At 44.9% G+C, this 24,759-nt stretch overlaps 7 protein-coding genes across 7 annotated transcripts; 4 read left to right on the top strand and 3 right to left on the bottom strand.

Annotated features, from left to right (window-relative positions):
- Positions 1–52: 52 nt before the first annotated feature.
- On the top strand, positions 53–1,671 carry EAF01_005393 (uncharacterized protein; the record flags this gene model as incomplete). The annotated part of the gene is made up of 3 exons (XM_038913646.1): positions 53–67; positions 123–806; positions 865–1,671. 3 exons carry the CDS (start codon positions 53–55, stop codon positions 1,669–1,671), a joined length of 1,506 nt encoding a protein of 501 aa, XP_038770095.1.
- Positions 1,672–2,293: 622 nt separating this feature from the next.
- On the bottom strand, positions 2,294–3,422 carry EAF01_005392 (uncharacterized protein; the record flags this gene model as incomplete). The annotated part of the gene is made up of 4 exons (XM_038913645.1): positions 2,294–2,579; positions 2,629–2,772; positions 2,834–3,272; positions 3,392–3,422. 4 exons carry the CDS (start codon positions 3,420–3,422, stop codon positions 2,294–2,296), a joined length of 900 nt encoding a protein of 299 aa, XP_038770094.1.
- Positions 3,423–4,077: 655 nt separating this feature from the next.
- Positions 4,078–6,087, top strand: EAF01_005391 (uncharacterized protein). Its single transcript, XM_038913644.1, has 2 exons — positions 4,078–5,610; positions 5,700–6,087. The coding sequence occupies exons 1-2, from the start codon at positions 4,885–4,887 to the stop codon at positions 5,763–5,765; spliced, it is 792 nt and encodes a 263-aa protein (XP_038770093.1). The 5' UTR covers positions 4,078–4,884; the 3' UTR covers positions 5,766–6,087.
- A 276-nt stretch (positions 6,088–6,363) lies between these two features.
- Positions 6,364–8,223, bottom strand: EAF01_005390 (uncharacterized protein; the record flags this gene model as incomplete). Its single annotated transcript, XM_038913643.1, has 1 exon — positions 6,364–8,223. The coding sequence occupies one exon, from the start codon at positions 8,221–8,223 to the stop codon at positions 6,364–6,366; it is 1,860 nt and encodes a 619-aa protein (XP_038770092.1).
- A 1,231-nt stretch (positions 8,224–9,454) lies between these two features.
- Positions 9,455–12,952, top strand: EAF01_005389 (uncharacterized protein; the record flags this gene model as incomplete). Its single annotated transcript, XM_038913642.1, has 1 exon — positions 9,455–12,952. One exon carries the CDS (start codon positions 9,455–9,457, stop codon positions 12,950–12,952), a length of 3,498 nt encoding a protein of 1,165 aa, XP_038770091.1.
- Positions 12,953–16,508: 3,556 nt separating this feature from the next.
- EAF01_005388 (uncharacterized protein) lies at positions 16,509–19,106 on the top strand (the record flags this gene model as incomplete). The annotated part of the gene is made up of 6 exons (XM_038913641.1): positions 16,509–16,812; positions 16,936–17,210; positions 17,265–17,322; positions 17,500–18,236; positions 18,292–18,606; positions 18,654–19,106. 6 exons carry the CDS (start codon positions 16,509–16,511, stop codon positions 19,104–19,106), a joined length of 2,142 nt encoding a protein of 713 aa, XP_038770090.1.
- A 2,542-nt stretch (positions 19,107–21,648) lies between these two features.
- Positions 21,649–24,340, bottom strand: EAF01_005387 (uncharacterized protein; the record flags this gene model as incomplete). Its single annotated transcript, XM_038913640.1, has 3 exons — positions 21,649–22,612; positions 22,666–23,290; positions 23,350–24,340. The coding sequence occupies 3 exons, from the start codon at positions 24,338–24,340 to the stop codon at positions 21,649–21,651; spliced, it is 2,580 nt and encodes an 859-aa protein (XP_038770089.1).
- Positions 24,341–24,759: the final 419 nt, after the last annotated feature.

Genomic DNA, 24,759 nt, shown 5'->3' with positions numbered 1-24,759 from the left:
ATATCAACAAAGTTACTGTATCCGTCTCACCGCATAAGCACCCACAACCATCATGGAAATCACAGAGGCGAGTTATCACCACTTCCCATTTCAATATTCAAAACACATCTAACCATCCACAGGTAGGAATGATAGGAGCCGGTTCCATGGGAGGAGGAATGTCACTTCTCCTCGCCGAAAAAGGAATCTCAGTCTCTATCCAAGACCCCTCCTCTTCCACCGTTGATTCCCTCATCCAATCCGCCAAAGATCAAGACATCACTTCTGGAACTCTATCCAAACATACCGAATACAAATCTTTTTGTGACTCCCTCTCTTCTCCAAAAGTCATATTCTTTTCACTACCACACGGAACGGTAGGCGATACTGTCGTCGAGGGTCTTCATCCATATCTCGAGAAAGGAGATATAATAATCGATTGCTCGAATGAGAATTGGAATAACACACAGCGGAGACAGGGAAAATTGGTCGCGCAAGGTGTGTATTACATAGGATGTGGTGTATCTGGAGGCTACCAAGCTGCCCGACGAGGACCGAGTATGTGTCCCGGAGGCCAAGAACAAGCTTTAAACATCGTCATGCCTTTACTGGAGAAAATGGCTGCGAAAGCGAAAGATGGAACACCGTGTGTAGCGAGAATTGGAGAAGGTGGTGCGGGACATTATGTGAAGATGATTCATAATGGAATTGAGCATGGAATGATGAGTGCGATTAGCGAAGCGTGGACTTTTATGAATAAACATCTAGGAATGAAATATGATGATATTGGAAAGGTGTTCGAGAAGTGGTCTACTGAAGGGGAATTAGTATGTGTTATTCTCACTCCTTTAGTCGTTAGTTTCACTTGCTAACCGAGATTAACAGAAAAACACCTTCCTCATGAAAATAGGCGCAGATATCTGCGAACAAAAAGATAAATCCGGAAACCATGTTCTAGCGGATGTTCAAGACAAAGTTGTCCAAGACATCGACGGATCAGAAGGAACCGGTATCTGGTCCAACACCCAAGCCACTTCTCTTCACGTGCCAGCCCCAACTCTCTCCGCCGCCCACTATCTCCGCGTCGTATCAGCCTATCGCGGACATAGACAACAGGTCAAAGAAGTATTTCACGATTTATTCAAACCCTCGAAAATCACACTCAAGAATGAGCAAGAGAAAGAAAGTATCATAGAGGATTTGAGAAGAGCAGTCTATACAAGCTGTTTAGCTTCTTATGTCCAAGGCATGAGTATCATCGATAAAGCCAATCGTCAGAATAAATGGAACATCGACTATAGCAACATCGTCAAGATCTGGCGCGCGGGCTGTATCATTCAAAGCGATCACATCTCTTCTCTCCTCTCTCAAACCTATACACCTTCCTCCTCTTCCACCAAATTAGAAACCCCAGATCTCCTCTACGCCTCTCCCATCGTATCCGAACTAATCTCTGGATTCGAACCTCTCCAGCGCATCGTACTCAAAAGCGTAGAACATAATGCCATCACGCCGAGTGTCTCAGCTACATTGGAGTATCTCAAATACAGCGGGAACATGGAATTGCCGACGCAGTTCTACGAGGCGGAGTTAGATTATTTTGGGAAGCACATGTTTGATAGTAAGAAGTTGGATGATGAAGTAGGGGAACCGGAGACCGGGAAGAGACATTTTGAGTGGAAGAAAGCTTAGCTTATGGCGGAGGTGTGAGAGGGTGATGATGGGTGGTAGGATAGGGGGGATGTAGTATAATAGGCTTGAATTTATAAATTTGAGTACTATCTTAAGCCGAGATAAAAGATCACTAACAATCTAAGAGCATTTTGATGGAATTTTAGACTTCTGCGTTTTAATATCATATAATCTGTATAACAAATTGATTCGGCGAGCCTTCGCGTTAATGTGTACACGGTATCTACAGTTACCAGATAGCCATTGAATTAAATATCTATTTGAACTTCCCCACGAGCCATATCGCCGTTGATAAATGAAGACGAAGTGAGAGCTTGGAATTGAGAAATTGAGGGGATGGCCGGGGAGCTAGAGGGTTATTTGCGGGGTATTCTATCAATCAGTCCCCCCCCTCCAACCGGGTGTGGGAAGAGGTACAAATGAAGTCACCTACCGAGAATAAGCATATTATGCACCAACTTATGGTTTGGCTATGGAATTAGATATCTTGAGAATCACACACGAGAGACGATAAAATTTTTGCAGCAATTCGTACCACACGTGATTGAGTGTTCATTGAAGTGATATTTCATTATATTGATATCATAACCCCTCGTTCATTAACCGCAAGCCTCCCATTCGTCTAAGAACCAACCTGCACACCTCCATTAGGATGCAAACTCTGTCCACTAATAAAACTGCTGTCCGCACTCGCCAAGAATACAAAACAAGTTGCGCATTCTGATGGTTGACCGGGACGACCCATGGGTGATGTAAATTCTTTCTGTGCTTTGTCGTTCATGGTTGCGGGAATAAGAGGGGTCCAGATGGGTCCGGGACAGACGGCGTTGACGCGGATTCCCTTGCTGATTTGTTGGTTGGAGAGAGCGCGGGTGAAGGCTACGATGGCGCCTTTGGTGGAGGTGTAGCTGGGAAGTTGTTAGTGTGGGCTTGAAGAAAGGGGGTGGGAAAACTTACTCGAGAAGATCTGGACGACCGACGTATGGGTTTACGGAAGCGCAGGTGATGATTGTGTCACCGCGGGACATTTGTGGGAGGACATATTTGGAAAGGAAAAAGAATGGGTGAATATTAACATCGAAAGTGTTAATCCATTGCTCTCTATTTTCATCATTAGCATCATGTACATATTTCCTGGATAGGCCGGGAGGTAAAAACATACTCAGATAACTCATCGATAGTCTCCACCATCATCTGAGTACCATGATTCAGGACCAAAATATTGATTCTTCCCATAGCCTCCTTCGCTTTCTCGACTACATTTTTGCAAGCCTGTTGGCTCTTCAAATCTGCAGAGAACAGATGGATCTTTCCTCCCTTAGCTTCAACCAGCTTCTTGGTTTCTTGTGCATCTTTTTCTTCTTCGGGTGTGTAGATGATGGCACTTTCTGCTCCTTCCATAGCATATAAGATGGCGACGGCACGACCAATTCCACTATCTCCACCGGTGATGAAGGCTTTCTTGCCCTTTAGCTTGCCGGCGGCGAGATATGGTTGGTATCCTCCATCGTCGGTGGGGAGTTGGTCGTTGATGGCTTCTTTTGGCATGTCGGTTTGGTGACCTGGAGCGGACGATTGGTGGGATACGGGGGGTTGATGACCTGTAAGATGTTCATGTCAGTATATTGTTGAACTGGTATGGTGGTATGGGTGGTGTGAGGGGTATCAGAAGTTTGTCGAGCCGAACACGAGGGGAATTGGGGATATCTTCATAACGTACCCTGTTCGAAATGACCCTTGCTTGCAGACATATTTGCTTGTCTAAAAGTGTTTAGATGGGTTTGATTGAGGTTGTTGTAGTAAGTATGAGGGTAGAATATGATGGTATCAAAGTGATTGAAGAATGATTGTCTATGGAACAAGAATTCTTTAACCAACTCATGCAGAACTTCATCTTTTCTTATACTCATCAACAGTATGATACACCCCTCTCCCCAAGCTATATGACGATCACCATGCATTCCGCGATCAGAAGAGGGATCAAAAGCTCCGAAACCCTCCATATAAAAAGAGGACGATTGGTTAAGCACATTATGATATCAGTGTTTGGATAGTCATGGAGGGGTAGCTCGTAAAGATTTTCGGTCCTCTCGAGTCGAGATCAATGATGTAAGGAGTTTTAAGGATTGAGAATGGTCTCTCTCATGATGGGTAGAGTGAGGTAAGAATTTAGATGTAGATAGTTCATTGGTTACGACAGACGGAGGGAAGGTTTAAGCTCATCTCACATCGGACTTGTGAGTTTCTACGTAATTGAGGGAGGGGGTCGAGCCGGAAGCATTACCGAGAAGACTTGGCTGATGGGATGAACATCGAGATTGTACAATGCCATGTAAAAGTATAAGAAGAGATGCAGATATCCCGTTATCGTTTGTAGAATATTATGATTATTATGATTATGATTATGATTATGATTATGATTATATTTTGTGAAAAGACGGTCAAGATCTCTCTACTTGATATACCATCCGACTACTTTTTGGCACACATCTTGCACTCTGGCGGGTTTTTGAGGACTTGGCTGCTAAAGGGAGTATCATCAATCACCAATTATCTTCAAAGTTCTTTGCGCTGTTTACTTGTATTTTTGTATCTGCATCCATACCTGCATCGATGTATATCTTGCCTGCCAGTTTCTGTTAGTACAATTGATTGTCACTGCCTGTTCTGTTCCTCTTTCCTCTTTCCTCTTTCCTCTTTCCCCTTTCCCCTTTCTTAACCTTCTTTTCCATCATCTCGCGTCCCCAGGCCCTTCATCCAACATGTTCAGCACCCGCCACAAATATTTCTCTGCACAGCCACCCGCCACAGCCACCCGCCACAACCAACCGACGTCACCTGCATTTTCAATTGGAATGGATCTCCCTAAAATCAAGTTTCCTCTCTCGATCTCTCGATTCTCACCACATTCGAAAAGGCATCAACCATCCTGCCTACTAATAAGTACCTCCACTAGGCAATTCCAACATCATGATTGATTCATGAGCCACAGGACCCTGAAAATTCTTATTAGTAATTACCTACCTAGTACTAGGACAGAAGTACCGTCAGCCAAGACCCTTTCCCCAGCAACTTCCAACCCGCTTACTTCCCATTCGCGTGCTTTTCTTTACTCTCTTCCAAGATGACGTGAAATTGACCAGGACTTGATACCTGTATATTTTCCTTATCAACATGGACAACTTGCTTTGCCGTCATATGTACATCACATAGATGATAACTTCTCCCAATAGGTTGTCACACATTCACCACTTATTGCCAAAATTAAATCGAGATTACAACCCTTTTTCCCAGTTTGAAGTCCCTAAACCCACAATTTCCCTGAATTCAGGAACTCACTCCTACGTTCATCAAACTCTTTGTATAAAGATAGCCGACATGTCCCCTCATGTCTCAATTCCAATTTCAACTCCAATCCCAATCCCATTAGCATCATCTCCACAAACACAAATCGTACCCAGAATTAAAAACGACGACCAATTACCCGATAAAGCCGCACTAAGAACTCTATCTTCCTTTATCAAAACTTATCGAGAGACTTCAAATCAATCTACGACTTCGATACCCATACCGCAAGAATATACACAAGCACAACCGTCACCTCTTGCACAAACCCACGCACTACCCCAAACACCCACCACCACAACACCACCACCAAAGCAAACCCCAACTCTCAAAATGGCCCACACAACCACAACCGTCACCACCAAACCCTCCCTCCTCTCCCGCCTCCGTGGCGCCAAGACCCACCGCCGCACCTACGAAAACACCACCACCCACAGCACCCACCACCGCAAACAACGCACCTGGGGTCGTCGTCGTGCAGGCGTCACCGCCCAACCTGTTCATCACCACCACCGCAAACCAAGCGTCGGTGATAAGATTAGCGGTGCGCTGTTGAAATTGAGAGGTAGTTTGACCAGGAGACCGGGTTTGAAGGTATGATATATCTCTATTTATACATAACTCCACTCTACTCTATTCTACACTACTGCTTTCACAAGGAGTATATACTAACAATAAAACAGGCAGCCGGAACCCGCAGAATGAGAGGAACTGATGGAAAGGGTAGTCATCACACTGTTGCATATTAAGCTACCTTGTCTCTCTAACCTGACATCACATTACATCACATCACATTGTACTATACTATATTATACCCTTTTACCTTTTCGCATGCATGGACGCTTGGATGGATGGATAACTGCAGACATGCATCACGAATTACGAACGATCGATAGTATTGTATGGAGATAAATGGTTACGGCGATACCCAGAGGAGAGCAGGGGAGATTTGAAGTTTTTTGCTGTTAATGAAGTTGAAGTGGACGTTTTAGCGTAGCGAGCGGGACTTTATATCCAAAGGAAGATCAATAAAATATTACATCACTGTGAATCATCGAGCTTATTTGACTGTGAAACGAAATCACACGGGCTGTTGAAAATTATAATATTTGATTCAATATTGAACCCTGATGCTGACTGACATTTATAATCGACATGATATTGGTACATGAGTGTGCTGCATACCCCAAAACTCCGAGTGATATCCCCACATCTATCCATTGCACAGTAAAAAAAAATATTGACATACACATATCGCTTCGGTTCGCTTAAGCGCATAAAACATGAAAGACTCTCTTTGTATACATCCATCCACTGCGAAGACCATCCTCAAATTGTCAAAGACATCTATTTATCATCAAACCATCTACCCCATCCACTCTCTTTTCCCCTCTCAGCCCCTGCACCACCAGCATATTTCTTCTCCTCCTCCTCCCACTTCAACCGCTCGACTCTTGATCTTGCCAAGAAAGCCCTCGCGAATCTCCACGCTTCTGTATCGGCTAAGTTCCAGGCCTCAACAGCCCCCCTAATCTTCAAATCTTCCTTTGCAGTGCTCCCACCAAATGCTTTTGCGTTTGCCAACAAAAGTGCTTCCTTATTCTTATCCTCCTCAGTGGGTATTGGTCCGTCTTGTGGATCGTGAACTGGTTTTGGTCTACGTTCTGGACCTGGGACTGGAGTTTCGGATTTCCCCGTGTCGGTTGCGTTGCGAGGGATAGTGAAGCCGAAATGCCAGTCTAGATCTGAGGGAACTTCCTTCTCGGCTGTGAGCCAGAGGGAATGGGATGTTCCATGAGGACTAGCGACTGCCTCTTTGAATTTAATGATTCGCGGAGTACCAGACACACCTGTACCGAGAAGTTCTTTGGTAAGCGTTGAGAGCCAAGCATCACGAGGAGACTCTCGTCTGATCCACGGAACATCAATACTTTCTCGGAAGCTGGTCAACGTAGACATCGTGTAAGGATGGGGAACAGTTCCGATGGTATAAAGACCTGATGTATTGCGGTAGAAAGCAGGTGTAATAATTGTCATCGGAGACGATGCGACACATGGTTTGCACTTTGGTCGATTTGGAGGGCAAGATGCTGGCATTGGCGAGTCGGGGCATTGCACAAGATATTCAGCAAGTTGTAAAGCTGGTTCAACAACATACGACATATGTTCTGGTTCCGGTTTAACCACGGAGATTCCTTTGGTAAAGATGTTTTGCCATGTTTGATGAAGATGAGATATCATCAGGTTGTTCAATAATTTCATACCCGCTGCTTTGTTCCCTTCATACTCTTTTGCAACTTGGGGATATTTCTCCTCGAGAATTTTGGTTTCGTAAAAAGCTAAGGAGTCATGGGAAGGATCGATTTCGAAAGTATCCGTTGGGACCGCACTAATGAAATCTTTGGCATCTTTCAGACTTGGGTTTGCTAAAGCCGCTTTGACAGCTGCTGTAATATCCGCCTTGGATCCTGCAAAGATACCGCTTCCCATTTTTTCATATCTCGTCAATAATGGATATACTCCTCTTCTCAGATAACTCAGGGTTTGATCTTCGTAAGGACCCATTGGAAGCGTGAGGTAATTGCAAAGTAATCCGGTTCCCATGTTTTCCCATGCCAACCATCTGGCCAAATCTGTTTTCAAGGAATTTTCGACTTCAAGTCGTTGTAATTCGGGATACAATGGATTGTTCATGACTTCCGCAGGACTTAGGATGATGGGTTTAAAGCCTTGCGCCCACCATGCCCTTCTCCAAGTAACCAAGACTGCATTCTCCGCATCTTTCAACTCATTGTCCTTTTCTATTGTATGATCGTAGTACGTATAAATGGTTGGACGTTCAACGAGAGGTGGAAGTAGGGATCGATTTTCGTCTAAAGTCACCGATGATGAAAATGGACTCAACCAATTCCAATTGGCATGCCATTTCGATTCGCCGTATTCACTATTCTTCTGAACCGGTGGAGCATGTGCCGCTTGTCGGAATGGATTGAGGATACTCGGCGAAGGCAATTGTTTAGGAAGTTTGGGTAATGACATGCGATGATCTGTAAATCTGCCGAGCGATGGGCCGGATGGTATCGAGTTGGGTAGAGTAAATACTAATGTAATAACCGCAAAAACTGCGATGGTGCCGAGAAGAACGGCCATTCGACGAGGAGGAACATGAGGTATGGGTGTCCCAAAGAAGGTTCGTTGAACAGGCATTATGAGAAAGGGAATGGAGACCGAAAGAATATCTATGAGATCACAAGACCAATGCTGTCTAGTACCACATTGAAACGTCGAATTATAAGTTTGTACTCGCGAAGATTGATGCAAGCTGTCTTCTATATGAGCTGACGTAAACCGACCGTGTATCAAACGCCAGTACGTACAACAAAGGACTTTGTCCCAATGCTCGACTTTCTTGGGAGGAACGCCTGAGCTGGGATAGATTCACCTGCCAAGGGAGTGAAGTTTGAGGATGTAGAGAAGTTTAGAAGGACGACAATGTGGATGTGGAGAAAGGATCGAAATTGAAATAAAGTATTAAAGTTTGAGACGGGAGATGATGTTTTGACATTCGAATGATTCTAGATAGGAGAAAATAGTATTTACCTTTCCCTCTAGGGTTCCAAGACCAAGTCTATTTTGAGCCACCGACCAATAAATCAAGTGGAACAGAGGGACCCGCAAGAATACAGGGTCACTTCTCATTTGATTGGTTCTATCTAGGAAGGGAAGGGAAGGAAGGGATCAACTTTTCTCCTTTCTCCCGTCTCTTGTCTCCATTTCTTTGGGCGATCTCGGATTTTCTGATGCCAAAGGGTTGATGGTGCGCAACACTCTCAAAGTACCTACCTACCTGCGTACATGTACAAACCACGTGATGGTCCGATGACGGAATATGGGAAGTGGAATCTCATGAGGGCTGATCTTCGGCGGAATTTCTCGGGTATCGTATCAGAGCAAGTGGCAGAAAATTGATGGATTGCATGTGTGTACGGAGTTATGACTCCCAATTCCTCTCTCCATACAATTGAGTTTTTTATAAACACCCCGAAGAAGATCTCTAGATCACTCCGTTCTTCTCTTTTCTCTTCTCTCTTCTCTCTTCTCTCTTTTCTTCAAGACCACTCCCCAATTCATACCCATAACCCTGTCTTCCCACTGTCCGCATACATCGATTGACGTTCTCGTGTTAAAACGTATCGGTGATTCACACTCCCAACAGTATCACGGAAACCTTTCAACGACTGATTCAACTCCCTCAGGGATACGTGGATTCAAATTTACAAAGTTCGAGTTTAGAAACAAAGAAACGGTACTTGGAGCCTGTTTTGATTGGAAGTAGGTAGTTGAAATCCTTCTCAAATCCAAACATTTCAAGCATCATTTCAAATCTTGCTCAACTTGTACCCCTCCAAACCCCACCATCCAAGAAAACCTAACAAACATGGCATCCACAAACTTCGAATTGCCAGATCCAACATCAGACCTTCATTGGTCTGCTTTCCGTGGTGCTATTCAGGATATCTTCACTGCAAATGCTGAAGCGCATCCTGATAGACTGTGTGTGGTGGAAACCGCCTCAGCGACTTCCCCAAGGAGAGAATTCACCTACCGACAAATCAACGAAGCTTCAAATATCCTAGCTCATCATTTGGTGGAGCGTGGAGTTCAACGAAATGAAGTCGTCATGTCATATAGTTACCGTGGTGTGGACTTGGTTGTCACTGTCATGGGTATCTTGAAAGCCGGTGCTATATTCTCAGTCATCGATCCTTCATATCCTCCTGATCGCCAAAACATCTACCTTGATGTTGCAAGACCAAGAGCTTTGGTTGTTATCGACAAAGCTACCAGAGAGGCTGGAGAATTAACAGAGAAAGTGCGCAATTTCATCGCCGAAAATTTGCATTTAAAGACCTACATCCCAGGTCTCGAATTGAAGGACGATGGAACTTTGGTTGGTGGAGATGATCAAGGGAAGGATGTTTTTCAAGGCCAACAATCTTTGAAGGCTAAGAGTCCTGGTGTTGTTGTTGGACCCGACTCTACGCCAACTTTGTCATTCACCTCCGGCTCGGAAGGTCGTCCAAAGGGTGTTCGAGGAAGACATTACTCTCTTGCATATTACTTTGACTGGATGGCTGAGAGATTCGGCTTGTCTAAGAATGACAAGTTCACAATGTTGAGTGGTATTGCTCACGATCCTATTCAAAGAGATATCTTTACACCTCTCTTCCTTGGTGCTCAATTACTGGTTCCATCCAAGGACGATATTCAACATGAAAGATTGGCTGAATGGATGAGAGAGCACGGTGCCACCGTTACTCATTTGACACCCGCAATGGGTCAAATTTTAGTTGGTGGAGCTAGCGCTGAATTTCCAGCTCTTCATCACTCCTTTTTCGTCGGAGATATTCTGATCAAGAGAGATTGTAAGGCGCTTCAGAAATTGGCACCAAGCGTGTTCATTGTGAACATGTATGGAACAACTGAAACACAGCGTGCAGTCAGTTACTACGAGATCCCAAGTCGAGCTTCGGATCCACAATATTTGGAGAACATGGGAAATGTGATCCCAGCGGGTAAGGGAATGAAGGATGTCCAATTACTTATCGTTGATCGCGAAAACCGAAACCGTATCTGTGACATTGGAGAGATTGGCGAGATTTACGTTCGAGCTGCTGGACTCGCTGAAGGTTATCTTGGAAGTGACGAACTTAACAAGGCCAAATTCGTTGACAGTTGGTTCGTTGATAACTCCAAGTGGGTCGAGGAAGATGCAAAGAACGCAAAATCCTTATCTGAAGAACCTTGGAGAGAATTTTATAAGGGTCCAAGAGATCGAATGTATCGATCAGGTGATTTGGGCCGATATACTAAAACTGGAGACGTAGAATGTGTTGGTCGTGCAGATGATCAGGTCAAGATTCGTGGCTTCAGAATCGAACTTGGTGAAATCGACAAATACCTCTCAGATCATGTCATGGTTATGGATAATGTCACATTGGTCAGGAGAAATAAGGATGAAGAACAAACACTTGTCAGCTATATCGTACCTGATATGCAGAAGTGGGCGCAATGGCTAGAGCAATTAGGTCTCGAGGATGATACTTCCGGTGGTGAAGGAATTCAAGGACGACTCCGAAGATACTGGCCTCTCGGCGAAGATATCAAGAAGTATCTTAAGACTAAGCTACCATCCTACGCCATTCCAGAAGTTATTATTCCTTTGGAGAAATTCCCTCTCAATCCAAATGGAAAGAAGGACAAGCCTGCGCTTCCATTCCCAGATGCTGCACAATTACAAGCAGCAAGACCTGTCGGTGTATATTCCGAGCTTTCAGATAGTGAGAAAGAGGTTGCAGCTATTTGGGGATCGTTAATTCCTACTATTGATGAAAGAACAATCAATCCTGATGATTCATTCTTCGATATTGGAGGCCACAGTATCCTGGCGCAACAAATGCTTTTCAAGGTCAACAAAAAGTGGACCGGCATTAACATCAACATGAGCGTCATCTTCCGAAACCCAACACTGAAAGGATTCGCCTCGGAGATCGCACGTAGATCATCATCTGATGGTGATGTGAAGGAAGAAGAAGAAGTTGCAGAGGATTATGAAGGAGATGCTCATGCCCTTGCCAAAACCCTCCCATCAGCATTCCCCTCCGCGGATGAGAAGATCACTCCGACCACACCTCTTACCGTCTTCCTTACAGGTGCTACTGGTTTCCTCGGTTCCTATCTGATGCGCGATCTTCTCTCCCGCCCTCAGCCTATCAAAATTATTGCTCACGTGCGAGCACTCGACTCAGAGGCAGCTCTCGATCGTGTCATTCAAACTTGCCAAGCCTACGGAGTTTGGGATCCTTCTTGGGCATCACGTATCTCCTGCGTCGTCGGTAGCCTTGGGGAACCACAACTAGGCCTCTCCCCGGAAGACTGGAAGACTGTCTCCGAGACTGCGAATGTTATCATTCATAATGGAGCCCAAGTCCATTGGGTCTACCCATATCAAAATCTCAAGCCTGCAAACGTAAAGGGAACCCTAGACATTCTTTCCCTTTGCGCAACTGGTATTCCCAAACGTCTCTCGTTCGTCTCATCAACCTCCGTCCTTGACACAAACCACTTCGTGCAACAATCAAGATCCGGTGTCGCTGTCTCCGAAGAAGATGATCTCTCCGGTTCAGCAAAGGGTCTCGGAACAGGTTATGGTCAATCAAAATGGGTAGCCGAATATCTCGTCCGCAAAGCTGGCTCCTGCGGTCTTCGTGGCACGGTTGTTCGACCAGGTTATATTACCGGTGACAAGACCTCTGGCGTAACCAACACAGATGATTTCCTAATTCGTATGGCGAAAGGCTGTATTCAGCTTGCCTGCCGTCCACGTATCTCCAACACTGTCAATCAAGTCCCTGTCAATCACGTCGCGCGCGTCGTTATAGCTTGCGCTCTTCACCCTGCTAAAACACCACTTGGCGTCGCTCAAGTTACAAGTCATCCTAGATTAACGTTCTCTCAATACTTATCCACACTCGAAACATATGGTTACAATGCCCCTGAAGTCGAATATTCAGTCTGGAGTCAAAAGCTCGTGGAATACGCGGCAAATACCAATCCGGAGAAGGAACAACATGCACTTATGCCTCTTTACCATTTCGCTACATCAGATCTCCCAGCTGACACCATTGCTCCAGAGATGGACGATATCAATGCTGCTGCGTCACTTAGAGCGGATGCAGAATTCACGGGTGAGGATTTAAGTGCAGGTGGTTATTTGGATGAAAACATCATGGGCAATTATCTTGCTTATTTGGCGGGAATTGGATTCTTGAGTTTGCCGGAGGAGGGGAAGGGAAAGAAGTTACCGGAGGTAAAAATTAGTCCTGAGCAAAAGATTGCATTGTTGAGAGTTGGAGGAAGAGGTGCATTGGTTTAAGCGGAGATTTGGGTTGCTATTTGCATGCATATGGATAAGTTACAAATTCATAGGGAGCGAGCATAAATAACAAAAATAAATCGAAGAGCTACTCTTGGGGTTATATCAGAATGTGTCCTTTTCTGTTATATTGTGCTCATTAAATTCTTATTATGCAGGGAGATACGTACATTCATGTGAAGTTCACTTGTGAGAAAAATAACGAACAGGGTGAATCGACATCCCAAGACGCATTTTATGGTTCGCAAAATTCGATGATGAGTGGTGATGTGTACGACAACGTTTGATAATATGACGGCGCCACTGTTCATGTAACATACGGGCCAATTTTATAATGCCGAATCGAATCATCAGATGAAGTTCTGATCAAACAGGTCGGCGAGGATGGAAAGGTGAGAAAGAGATTCACATCGCAGGAAATTTTCAGCCAAAGTGCATCATATGATTGGTCACGACAAGTTCAGATTAAGAGTTGTGGTTCAGAGATTATATTGTTTTTGTTATTGAAGCTAAGGTTGCGAGTGGTAGCAAATTTTAAAGGATGCGCTGAGCAACGAAGTATGTCGGCCAAAAGATATGGACCAAAATATCCACAACCCCCGAAAGGATTCAAGATACCTCGGTGAGTAATCGGACGAAAAATCATTCTTCTTCCTCCAAAAATAGGCCTATACCACAGGTTGAACCGATCCACGATGGGAAAGGGGGTAAGGGCCAGAGTGTTTGGGAAGTGTCGGAGGGGAAGGATGCGCGTGTGTGCCATGGTGAGCACTTTGGAACGGATTGTATTGCTGATATATATTATATTATTTCCTGTATTCTATGTAGTTCAACGGCTGTGCCAGAGCTCCAATCGATGCAATCAAGTGTAGAAGAGTCCTGTCTTTGAAGCATTGTTAGTTTTGGGTTCATCATGATACTGCAGCAATAAAATGATAGATTGATTGCTTCGATCAGACATCCAAGGAAGATATACCCTCATCTGTCCTCTATTTAGGTTCTAAGGCGAGGACTCGAGTGAAAACTGCGAATGTGGTATGTGTTTCATCATAGTGAAGCGTAGGGGAAAGTGTGAAAAGTGAAAAAGACTAACCTTTGATGAGAGTAAGCAGAATGATGATGTGCTGTTTGTTAGTTGATCAAAATGAGATAGCAATTTAAGTCGCGAAAAGATTTGCTGCAGCTGTGATCAAATTAGATCATGCATGCTTGCAAGCATTGCCGTTAAACCATGGCAACATAATTCCGGAGTCTTGAGCCACATGGTTGTGCAGCATGTCGATCTATTACGCGTAGAAAAATAAAAGAAGGAAGCTAGAAAGAGAAAATCTCTGTTTGGTGGTCAGCAAGTTATTCCCGACACCACAGCGAACAAACGTAGAATTGTGAGGAAGAATCTTTCAGACAACATGTACTGGCAAGTAACAAGATCAACCCGTGGGTATCTCTCGAACAGCGTAATTTTAATCATGGTCGATTAATTTGGGAAAAGAAGTATCGATTGGAATTGTCATCATTAGATTTGGAGGGGGTATGGAAAGAGAAGAGGAAAGATTTCGACATACCATTATTAAGTGAACTGGACGCTCATTATATATGTGCCACCATTACAATAATGAGAACCGTCATGGAGATGTGATCTCAAAATTGCTGGAGGTCATGTAAAGAAGATGGAAAAAGTTATATGAGAAGAGAAATTCTGAAGCCTTCGCGATCGAAGATAAATTTTTATATTGGAGATGTCAAGGCTTTTCTTAAGCGAATGGCCGATATGGCACTAGGATTACTTTAGTTTGCATATCACATGATATAGCGCTACTCCTCATTTGGCTTAGACTCGAAGTGTCCAATGCTGTAATCCTGCCACCTTTTTTCTTTGGCTGGCACGTGGAAACCAGCTGATATGAGGAGAAAAGGAAGAAAGTTCTTGCGTACGGTGTCTCGTTTCAGTCAGATGTGCAATTGAACAGACCGAGTAGGTGATATGCGATCAAAAGGAGGAGATGCGTAGAGAAGAGAGAGAAATCAATGAAAAATACGTCAAACAGACGAAATCCAATATATCGGTGAATACTGACCGAAGTTGGTCGACAATAGCTATTGTTCTGCAAGGTACTCGAACTGCAGAGAGCGAGGTGACTACTTGAGTACTTATTACTGGGTAGTTATAACTGCCTAGTACGTACCTACCATTATGTACGACACTTTACAACAGCATCAACTTTCCACCAGAGACCACTGTTATTGATCTGCAATATTCTGATGTAGCTATCGAGGTAGGTCGTCGAGGGTGTGGTCTGTAGACTCACATCATGAATGATTCGACGTCCAAAGAATCTCGTGTCTCTCATGAATTCATACGCAGTATAGTGCCTCCGACTACCTAGGGAGGTACTTACTGAACCCACCCACGTACACTGTACCTCTGTACGTGGATAATCCAATGAAAATCCACGTGGTTTTCCTACTTTGCAGTCTGTTATCAAAATATACACATACTCTACGGTGACCGTTACCACCCATCATCTTCCCCTTTTATATGATTGGGTCACTTCTTCTACTTTCGATCTTTTCCATCATCACACCGTGGACACACCAGACACATAATTACTACATACTTGGTCTCTACACCGCACCCTGACGTCTTTGCTTCGTACCGTCCTCCTCACCTCTAGAGTCCACACATGACTTCTACGGAAGAGCGTACACACACATCATAACATACATAATCGGAGTTTCGTGTACCAATTCTCTGTTAGATCCCCCCCCCAAAATTCCCATCGTGACAGGGTCCTCTTTCTCGACTTGAACCACAGAATAAACAATCTCAACCACCACACCACACACACATCTTCACAAGGATTCCTAAAAGCAAGGCCCAGAAGGTATAGGGTTATTCATCCCCCCGGATTCTCCTTTTGCATTTTATAATTCCGCACAATTCACTTCCTTCCCTACGAAACAGAGATCGTAGTGGTTCCCAAAGTAATTAATTAATCATTGTTCAGTATTCTATTGACCATCTCGTCCAAAAATTACATCTAGGCGAGGTTGAAGGCAGGACGGGGCAAAAAAACACGGCTTTTACCTGACATCTTTTATCTTTTATTTGCCTTGTAGGCGGCTTTTTTTCAGACGGCATTGATCGTCGCACTTTCATTACGGGTACTCATCTACCGATCAAACTTCCCTATAATCATTTGCACAAATTTACCTCGACTTGTCGTGATATTGTTGTTTTCGACTTTCGAAATCCCGACACCATTCGCGGTTCAGAAAGAGTACCCACTTTAGTGTGATTATCGTGCGCGATCGGGGTTTAGTTTGTTCATTCCTCGCGACGACATTGTATTCAACACCCCACGACAACGACACAGATTCGCAGAGACAATTGAAGGAATCCATTCGGTCGTGGAGTGAATCGAGCAGAAGATCGTGGCAGACAAAGTTCTATTGAACAACGGCGGAGGTGGAAATTGTGGCTCGAGGCGCATGTTACTTGCTTAATCGATATTGTTCGATATCCACATTCAGTGGATAATCGACCTTAAACAAGATGATGACGAGTTTGCAACAACAACACTCACCATATCCAGGACTTCAACATCAGGGTGTTCCTCAAGGCCATATGGCGGGAATGCCTCATGCTCAGGGTCAGCAAGGACAACCAGGTCCAGGTATGCCTCAACAAATGCACATGGGAGTTTCTGGACCAGGTGGTCCTCAAGTCACTCAAGCCGGTGCTATGATGGCTGGGATGCCACCTGGCGCTGGACCAAATGCACATGCTTTACAACATTTGAACCCAAATCAGCAGGCGCAAGCGGCAATGTTCCAACAGCAGCAACAACAACAGATGAGTAAGTCGTACCTCCCTATCACCCGTTTTCTTCTCTCTCTCCAATGCTTTGTACAAATGCCTCAAGCTCGTACTCTGCACCTTTTTCTCATCGCCTCATAATGCTAACGATGATCCTTTCCAGTGAACGCAAATCCGCAGTTAATGCATCATCAAATGTTACAACAACAAGCAGCCAGGCAGCGCCAGATCCAACTACAACAGCAATACAGCGGTGGTGGAATGCCAAACGGAATGCCTGTGAATATGCATGGGATGAACCCAAATCAAATGAACGCTCAATTCGCAATGCGACATGGTACCCCAGGAATGGCTCGCCCGGTGAATCTACCACAGCATCTTGCCCAGCAACAACAGATGGCTCAAGACAACGTCAATCAACAACAAGCACATCAGCAGGTAAGGGTGATTGGCAAATCCTACAACTCATACACTAACACTTATTTGTGTTAGACTCAACAGATGATGCTCGCAATGCATCAACAAAATGCTCAAAATCATGGACCGAATGGTCAAGCAGGCCATCCCCAGATGACTGCCCAGCAAATGCAACAACTCCAACAACAACACCTTGCGCAATAACAACAACAACAACAGCAGCAGCAGCAGCAGCAGCAGCACCAACAGCAGCAACAGCAGCAGCAACAGCACCAACAGCAAGCCCATGCTCAAGCTCAAGCGGTTCTAGCCCAACAAGCTCAGGCCCAAGCCCAAGCGCAGGCTCAGGCGGCCGCTGCTGTATCTCAACAACAGAACCAAACCCAATCCCAGGTTCAGAATCAACCACCTCAATCGGCCTCAACACCCCAACCTCAAGCACCACCGCCAGCCGCTATCCAAGCAGCCATTCAGGCTCAAGCTCAACAAGCCCAAGCCCAGCAAGCCCAAGCCCAGCAACCAACGGGAGCTCTCCAGCAGCAGCAGCAGCAGCAGCAGCAGCAGCAACAGCACGCTGCCGCAATGCTACAGCAACAACAGCAGCAGCAGACTAGACAAGGAGAAAAACTAAAGGGACAATGCTTAATGCGATTGGTACAATTCAGTGACCATCTCGGCGGGTTTTGCAAGGTTGTCAAGCCGGTAGGCTTTTACGAGGCGACTGGCGTTTCTCGGCTGAATGCCGAGTCCATGAAAGAAAAGGACGACTTAGCATATTGGGGAAGCTTTGCGGAGAGATTTTTCTCCCGAGGAGGGGTTCTACGTTATTCGACATATTCGTACAATCCTCAAGATAACGTCCGGGAGAAACAGTACGAGATAACATCACCTGCGATGCCGAGATACTTTCATACCCATTTCGAAAGTGGTGTTACAAACATGCAGATGATTTTTGAGAAAGGGACTGAAAAGGAATTGCCGCTAAATGGTCATTACATTGAAAGTCAAAACTCAAGTTTTGTCTACTGGTTTGAGGATGGCTCTCACGTAAGTCATTGATTAGTACCATGAAGTTTTAGGTTTTTATACTAAGTGAATTTAGCTGGTCTCAAATGGCATACTTCGCGCTCATTTTGATGGGGATCAAAAGCTCGAGCTGCTTGATTTTGAGACTCGTAGTCATCAGGAGTATGTTCCCCGTAGCATGGCTATAGACAGAGCAAGGCCAATTCACAATTGGGTAAAAGATTGGAAATCCATGAACAATGGACCTGATGGCAAACCATCGCCCGAGATGAACAAAAAAAAACAAAAGATGATGAAATCTCCACCAAATCCTCCTCCTGATTTCGACCTACCGGACACGAAACTGACTCAATACACTGGAATCACACCCATGGTGTTTCGATTTCTTGAGGTATGTTTAATGTAACCCCAGGCACGCTGTTTTTCTAACAATCCTAGATGAATGAGGTTTTGGCTCAAATGAACCCTTTGATGAGCTATCTGCAAACAAACCCAACACTTACGCCCTATAAAGCCCTAGAGGCATACATGGCCCAAGTGAACAGCAATGGAGCAAACGGTGGTCCTCAAAACCCCTCAGGTCCACGAACACCGGCAATGGTTAATTTCCCGATTGGCGCTTCTCCCGCAGCTGCACACTTACAAATACCAGAAGGATCACCTCATATGATGGGCAGTCCAGCTCAAGCTCCAGGCATGCAGCTCCAACAGAGTCAGCATGGAACTACTTCAAGTGGCCCAAGCGCAAACACAAGTCCCAATGCGAGTAACAAACGAAGAAGACCAAGTACAGTCAAGGCCGAAGAAGATGGCCAAGCCAATGGGACAGGCAAGAACAATGTCAAACCTAGTCCACGCATAACGAAGAGACAGAAAGGAAACCCCGCTTGAAAAATTTGCCAAAGCCCAATGAAGCATCCTGTAATCGTATCAAACCAAATCAAACTCTCAACATTTTTAGAAGGTGGGTGGTCGCCAGAGGTTCGCAAATTATCACCGAGACTTTACTTCCATCCGACAACATATTTAACCATCCGAACTACATTCTGGCTTTTTCAGTCAATCATCAGCTTCATGAGGAGGCTGTCAGTCTGTCATATTATTTATTATTCATTTTCATGCCTTTTCACAAGTGGGTAAATGCACCAAGTCTATATTAACATGCGTTGGCGTACAGAACAGTTCCTACATGACTCCTTTACATACGTACTTGGCGTGTTGTCGAATCTCTTTTACGCTTCGTTTTACTAAAGGGAGAATGGCGAAATTTTGATTATTTGGGACGGGGTTTGGGGCTACGGTAGGGGAAGGGGTATGGAATGGGATTGTCATTAGTTTTGGTGGTAATATTCCTTGTATATTATTCACAATTTAGTGTGAAGGTCGGGAGTTTTTCTATGCAAGAGGCGGCGGGTAAAGTCGCAGTTTTTTTTGCTATGCTATACCCGTGGCTTGGGGTTTTGGGGGTAGTGGGGGTAGAGGGAGGACATGGATACTTGAGCACATAGTTGGAAGCGAAGTGAATTGTTGGGAGGGGGCACTGGGAAAGCGTGATGGAAAATGGAAAGGTCGTCGAGGTGACACGTGGGTGGAGAAAGGGGTGGAGTCGGGGGAGAGAGTTGAGGTGATTGAATGCAAATGAAGCTCAAATGGGATAAAATGGTGTAGAAGTCAGACAAGAGACCAGTGTGCGATGACACACTCGGAAGGAGTATAGTATAGTGTGATGATAAAACACTAGGAAGATGAATGAACAAGTAATCAAAACCTCTTCAAACTTAACACGAAATGATTTATGCTTTATATCTGTTATATAAAATAATATTTGGAGGGAGGATACTCATTGAAATTGGCCATGAAAGCCAGTAGCCTGAGAATGAAGTCTGTAAATAACGTATAGGTACTTCTCATCAACTGTCAAATTTTGTATTCTCACCGTGTTACAGACATTCCTGCTCGCGACGACGCACTAGTCAATGGAGCATTTTCCTCTCCAGTTCTTCTTCACATTCAATATTATATCGGACACAACGATCCGACTAAACAAGTGTAGACCACCGCCCTCCCCAACCGACTATCAGGCTACAAATGAGAACATATCACCAGTAATCACAGATGGCTTCAGCTCACATCAAGTATATGTTCAGGAAATATTCTTCTTCCTCATGTATCCTAAGACCGCCGATGATCTCGAATGAGAGAAGATCTGCTCATGTGCGTGTAGTTGTGTACACAGACTCTTTACATTGGATTCACCATGACGAGAAATTTACTACTAAGCGATGAGAATTCGCTTTGCCTCCTGGATTCCAGAGAGATAGCATAGTAGGTTTACAAGGTGATGAAGATGGGCAAGAAACCTCCACGCGCGCTCCCTACACACAAATCGAAAACGTGAAGCCGATATAGAACTCAGTGTCCGCGATAAAAATTAAGTAGAAGGCGATCTCAAATTCGGAGAGGAAATCATACACTCGAGCTCTCTCATGCTCTACGTCTTTTATCACTTACTCGCTTCCCATAGACTTCCTGGAAGAGGCTGGGTGATCGCTTGCCCTGTGCGTATCCGTGCTGGTTGTACTGTACGAAAGAGGATATAACAGGATCGAGGAGGAAAGGTTTTGATTTAGAGAGGTTTCTTAAAAAGTGGAATTGAGAGAGAGGTATGGTTTTTGAAACAATCGGTCTGGGGGGGGAGCTTGCTTGGTGGGGGGTTGATAGCATTGGGTGTAATGGGAGAGGGATGGGAAGAGTGATGGAGGATGAAGGAGGGTATTCGATGTTATGATTTGGGAGTTGAGGTTTACTCGGGGATTATGGGGAGCCTGAGGATTATGAATTGCATGCTCAATGCCCGGAGTTTATTCGAGCTGGACGGGAATACTGTAGAACGTCACAATACTGGTGGTGCGTATTTTCATATCTTTAAACTTCCCCCAAATCTCTCAACCTATCTACGGCAAATATCAGGTCGAGAATTCAAGCACTGCTTGGAAGTCCCTCAAATTCCTGCAAAATATCACGTTTTATAAAAATTTCCTCATTTTCCAATTCACCATGTTCATACATATATATACATACACACGTTCCATCGTATCCTCCCGATAACATTTTTTACAGTCCAAACTCAATCGCACAAACCAAAGCATGAATAAAGCAGGCCAATCGGACCATCTATAGAGTGCAATCCCTCACCCATCTTCGCACAAGCGCAATGGATAATTGCAGTTGAAACAGTGACCCTTCCTAACCACCAATGCCAAAACCGATTCCAATGCCAGAAGACATGATCCCACCAGACACCAAATTCAAAACCCCTGTATTTACCTAAACACAGACCTACCCTTCAATCCTTCAATCATGACCAACCCAAAATAGAGATAACCAAACACCAGGTAGCCTTAAAACCCCATTTGTGCACACTCATAACCCATCACAAATTGGCCCCCGGTTGTCCCACTCTCCCACCCACCAACCCCCTCCTATTTCTTCCCGTTCTTCCTCTCCCCAACCAATTCAACTTAAGGCCCCGTCCCAAGTCTTCCATCTTCTCCTGACTTGAATCATTGCCCGCTCGTATACCCACGCTACTAAGTACACTCACACATTGTAACATTCTACCCACAGCTTCTGTAAGTTTCTTCGACGAATCTTCTACATTTGCCTGTCTTCTTTCTCGCGCACTCAATCCATAGGTCAACGCTGGATGTGTGCTACTTGGTGTGAATGGTCTTGGAGGAGGTGGCATTCCGGAAATACCAAGACCTGCACCTGCAGAATGTTCGGACCCGTAACTGACATTCGAGATTGCTCGAGAACGTGAACCCGAATTATCACCTCCCGAGCTTCCGCCTCCTAAAAGAGTGGTATTTTGAGATGAATAAGATCCATGACTCGGATCTAAACTAATGGCCGTTCCTGGTCTTCCTTGACTATCTGGACTTGGGGATCTTATATCCGAGTTTGGAAGGCTGAGACTGATAGAGTCGAGGGAGAGGCGAGAAAATAATCCTTTCAGTGTTTCATAACGAGGAATGATTACTGTGTCGCGGTATGCTATAAGTACTATTTTGCGCACCTCGAGAGCGCGACCTGCAGAAATATTGGAAGACGAGGATGAAGAGACAACGCCCCAGGTCTCACGCGCTACTTCTGGTGACATGAGGGGTCCGTGGCCAGAAAATTCGAGATCGAGCGGGAGAAAAACGGCTTGCATGTAAGGAAGGACGGTAGTGAAAGTAAAGAGCCACATTTCTACAAGATGAGGTATGAGGCGTTCATCAGGGGTTCGGCGCAGAGTTTGGTCAAGGGATCTGAAGCCTGTTTCGAGTAACTCTTGCAAGTCTTCTATAACATGATTTGGGCATCTTTTTTGTATAGAGCGTTGAATATGGGTACTAGAATGTTGTTAGGAAATTAGACAGTTTAAAAGGGGCAGATGAATACTTACGTGACTAGACGATTGAGATCTTCCACACATAACCTTAAGTCTTCGCCCTCGAATATGACTAGTAGTTTTGCTTTTAAAAATGGCCATGCATCGTCTGCTCCCATGTTATTCAGTCCATACTTCCCCAAATCCGCTGTGTCGACCCCATAAAGGCTAGAAGGATATCCTGCTCCCGCAGGACCTAAGTATGATGATGCACCTGCTGAACCAAGGCTAGATGGTCCAGGCCATTCGTTACTATTTTGATATGATAGTTCTCCTTCCCTCATGGTCTCGCTTTTCTCTTCTTTTTTCTTTTCTCTTAATGCCCTTCCTCCGTGTCTTAGATCTAGGCCACTCATGCTTTTCGCAAAACTTGTAGATGTAGGGCCTGGACTCGGTGGAAGGTTGAAATTATACAAGCTACTGGGCGCACTTGGATCTACTGGTTTGGAATTCGAGGCCGCCGATGATAATGGTAAATGATGATCGTCTTTGCTGCTCAGCTTGTGTTTCTGCCGCGACAGAAAATGATGTTTATGTTTCTCCTTGTCTTTTTCCTTTTCTGGTTGTGATGTATCGACTGGTCGTATAGTCGCCGAAGAAGAATTCGCCATGCTGTACATACTCGGAGCGCCTGAAGCATCTGTATAACCGTTAGCTGAATATCTTACCAATGTCTTGGATACGTAGAAATAACCATACTGGGACTTGGAAGACCTCCAGATTTCGCTTCTTTATCCTTACTTATGCCGATCTTTCCAGGCCTCGAAAACAATTTGACTTTGGACTTCTCCGTTTTGGCAGGTTTTTCGGCTTGAGCTTGAGCTTGTGCTTGTGACTGCGCTTGCGCCTGTAATAACTGGGCTTGAGCTTGAGCTTTTGCTTGGGCTTGAACATGGGTGAGATTTCGTTGCTCAAATTCTGTGGGTGTCAATGCTGGCGATGATCCGGGAGACTTTGGAAACACAACATTGGCAGCGGTTTGAGCGACATTCGGTCCTGCCCCGAGCAATCCATTATGATATCCTTGCCCACCAAAACTAGTATCCCTGGGAGCTGAAGCTTCCGTCAAACTTAATAGCGGTGGTGATATGGGTCCCTTGGAGGGTCTTCTGCTTCCAGAGCTATTTGATGAAGTATCTAATTGAGGAGTTGGTACAGTCTGGGACCTTTGGCGCGCATGCTGCGCTTGGTGTTGCATAGCAGCCTGAGCAGCTATGTGACTCGCAGAAAGTCCTGTGTTTAGATTTGACATGCTTCCCAGATTGGATGATGCGGCAGTTGGTAAATAAGCTTCGAAAGAACCTTGAGTTTGTGAATGCTTGCGCCCGTGAACTTTAAAATCACTGATGGATGATTTCGAAGCTATTGCAGTGAGAGGCGACGCATTCCTCAATGGTGTACCGCCAATATCAGTTCGTACTTGCGCGAGTGTTGGCCGTGAGAAGTTCTGTAAGCTGGTGGTGCTTGAGTTGCTCTTGGTCGATTGGGCGTAAAAAGGACGTGGAGGGGCAGGCGCATTCTGCGATTGTGGACGAACTCTGCTGGCAAGGGAGGGAGGTGGAGGTAAATCTTCAGATGATGAGGACTCAATTCTTCGCAGTGGGGGTCCTTGAGATGATGAGGACTGTTGCACAATTGGAGAGAAGCTCCCTGGTGCCCTTGGCAGAGAAGGCCCTGTTGACTGTGACATGGTTGTCTTGCTGGAAGTGGGACTTTTATATGTTTTGCGTTAGTCTTCCGTATCTTCAGGGTACAACAGCGGGGCGTTAATTGTAGCGAACGAACGCTGTGCCTTGAACATTTCCGCAAGAAAGTCAGGAAAGAAGAACCGAAAACGAAGAAAGGAGAGAGAACGAAAGAGAGAAGTAGATTCGATGTTGGAATCTCAAAATGATGTTGTTGGTTGTGGAGGTTATGAATATCGAAGAAGGATCTAAAGAATGGGGTTGAATACCAATGCGACGGTAGGATGATTTGATCAATATCACCTTATCAAGTTTAATCCATGTCTCATACCTGGCTGGGCAGTTATATTACGAGTACTTAGGTTTAAGCTTTCCTTGCTCTTTCGTATTTGTTGATTCTAGCCCGTAAAATCGTAGTTTGCAC

The sequence above is a fragment of the Botrytis porri genome (genome assembly GCF_014898465.1).
Source record: "Botrytis porri strain MUCL 3234 chromosome Unknown BPOR_007, whole genome shotgun sequence".
NCBI classification, from domain to species: Eukaryota; Fungi; Ascomycota; class Leotiomycetes; order Helotiales; family Sclerotiniaceae; genus Botrytis; species Botrytis porri.
The sequence above is the reverse complement of the archived record's forward strand: the minus strand, read 5'-3'. Positions and strand labels throughout refer to the sequence as shown.

Excerpts from the sequence above, each read along its gene's own strand:
- EAF01_005391 (XM_038913644.1), top strand. The coding sequence starts at position 4,885 with ATGATAACTTCTCCCAATAGGTTGTCACACATTCACCACTTATTGCCA. Across the intron at positions 5,611-5,699 it reads CCAGGAGACCGGGTTTGAAG|GCAGCCGGAACCCGCAGAAT; the intron begins GTATGATATATC and ends ACAATAAAACAG.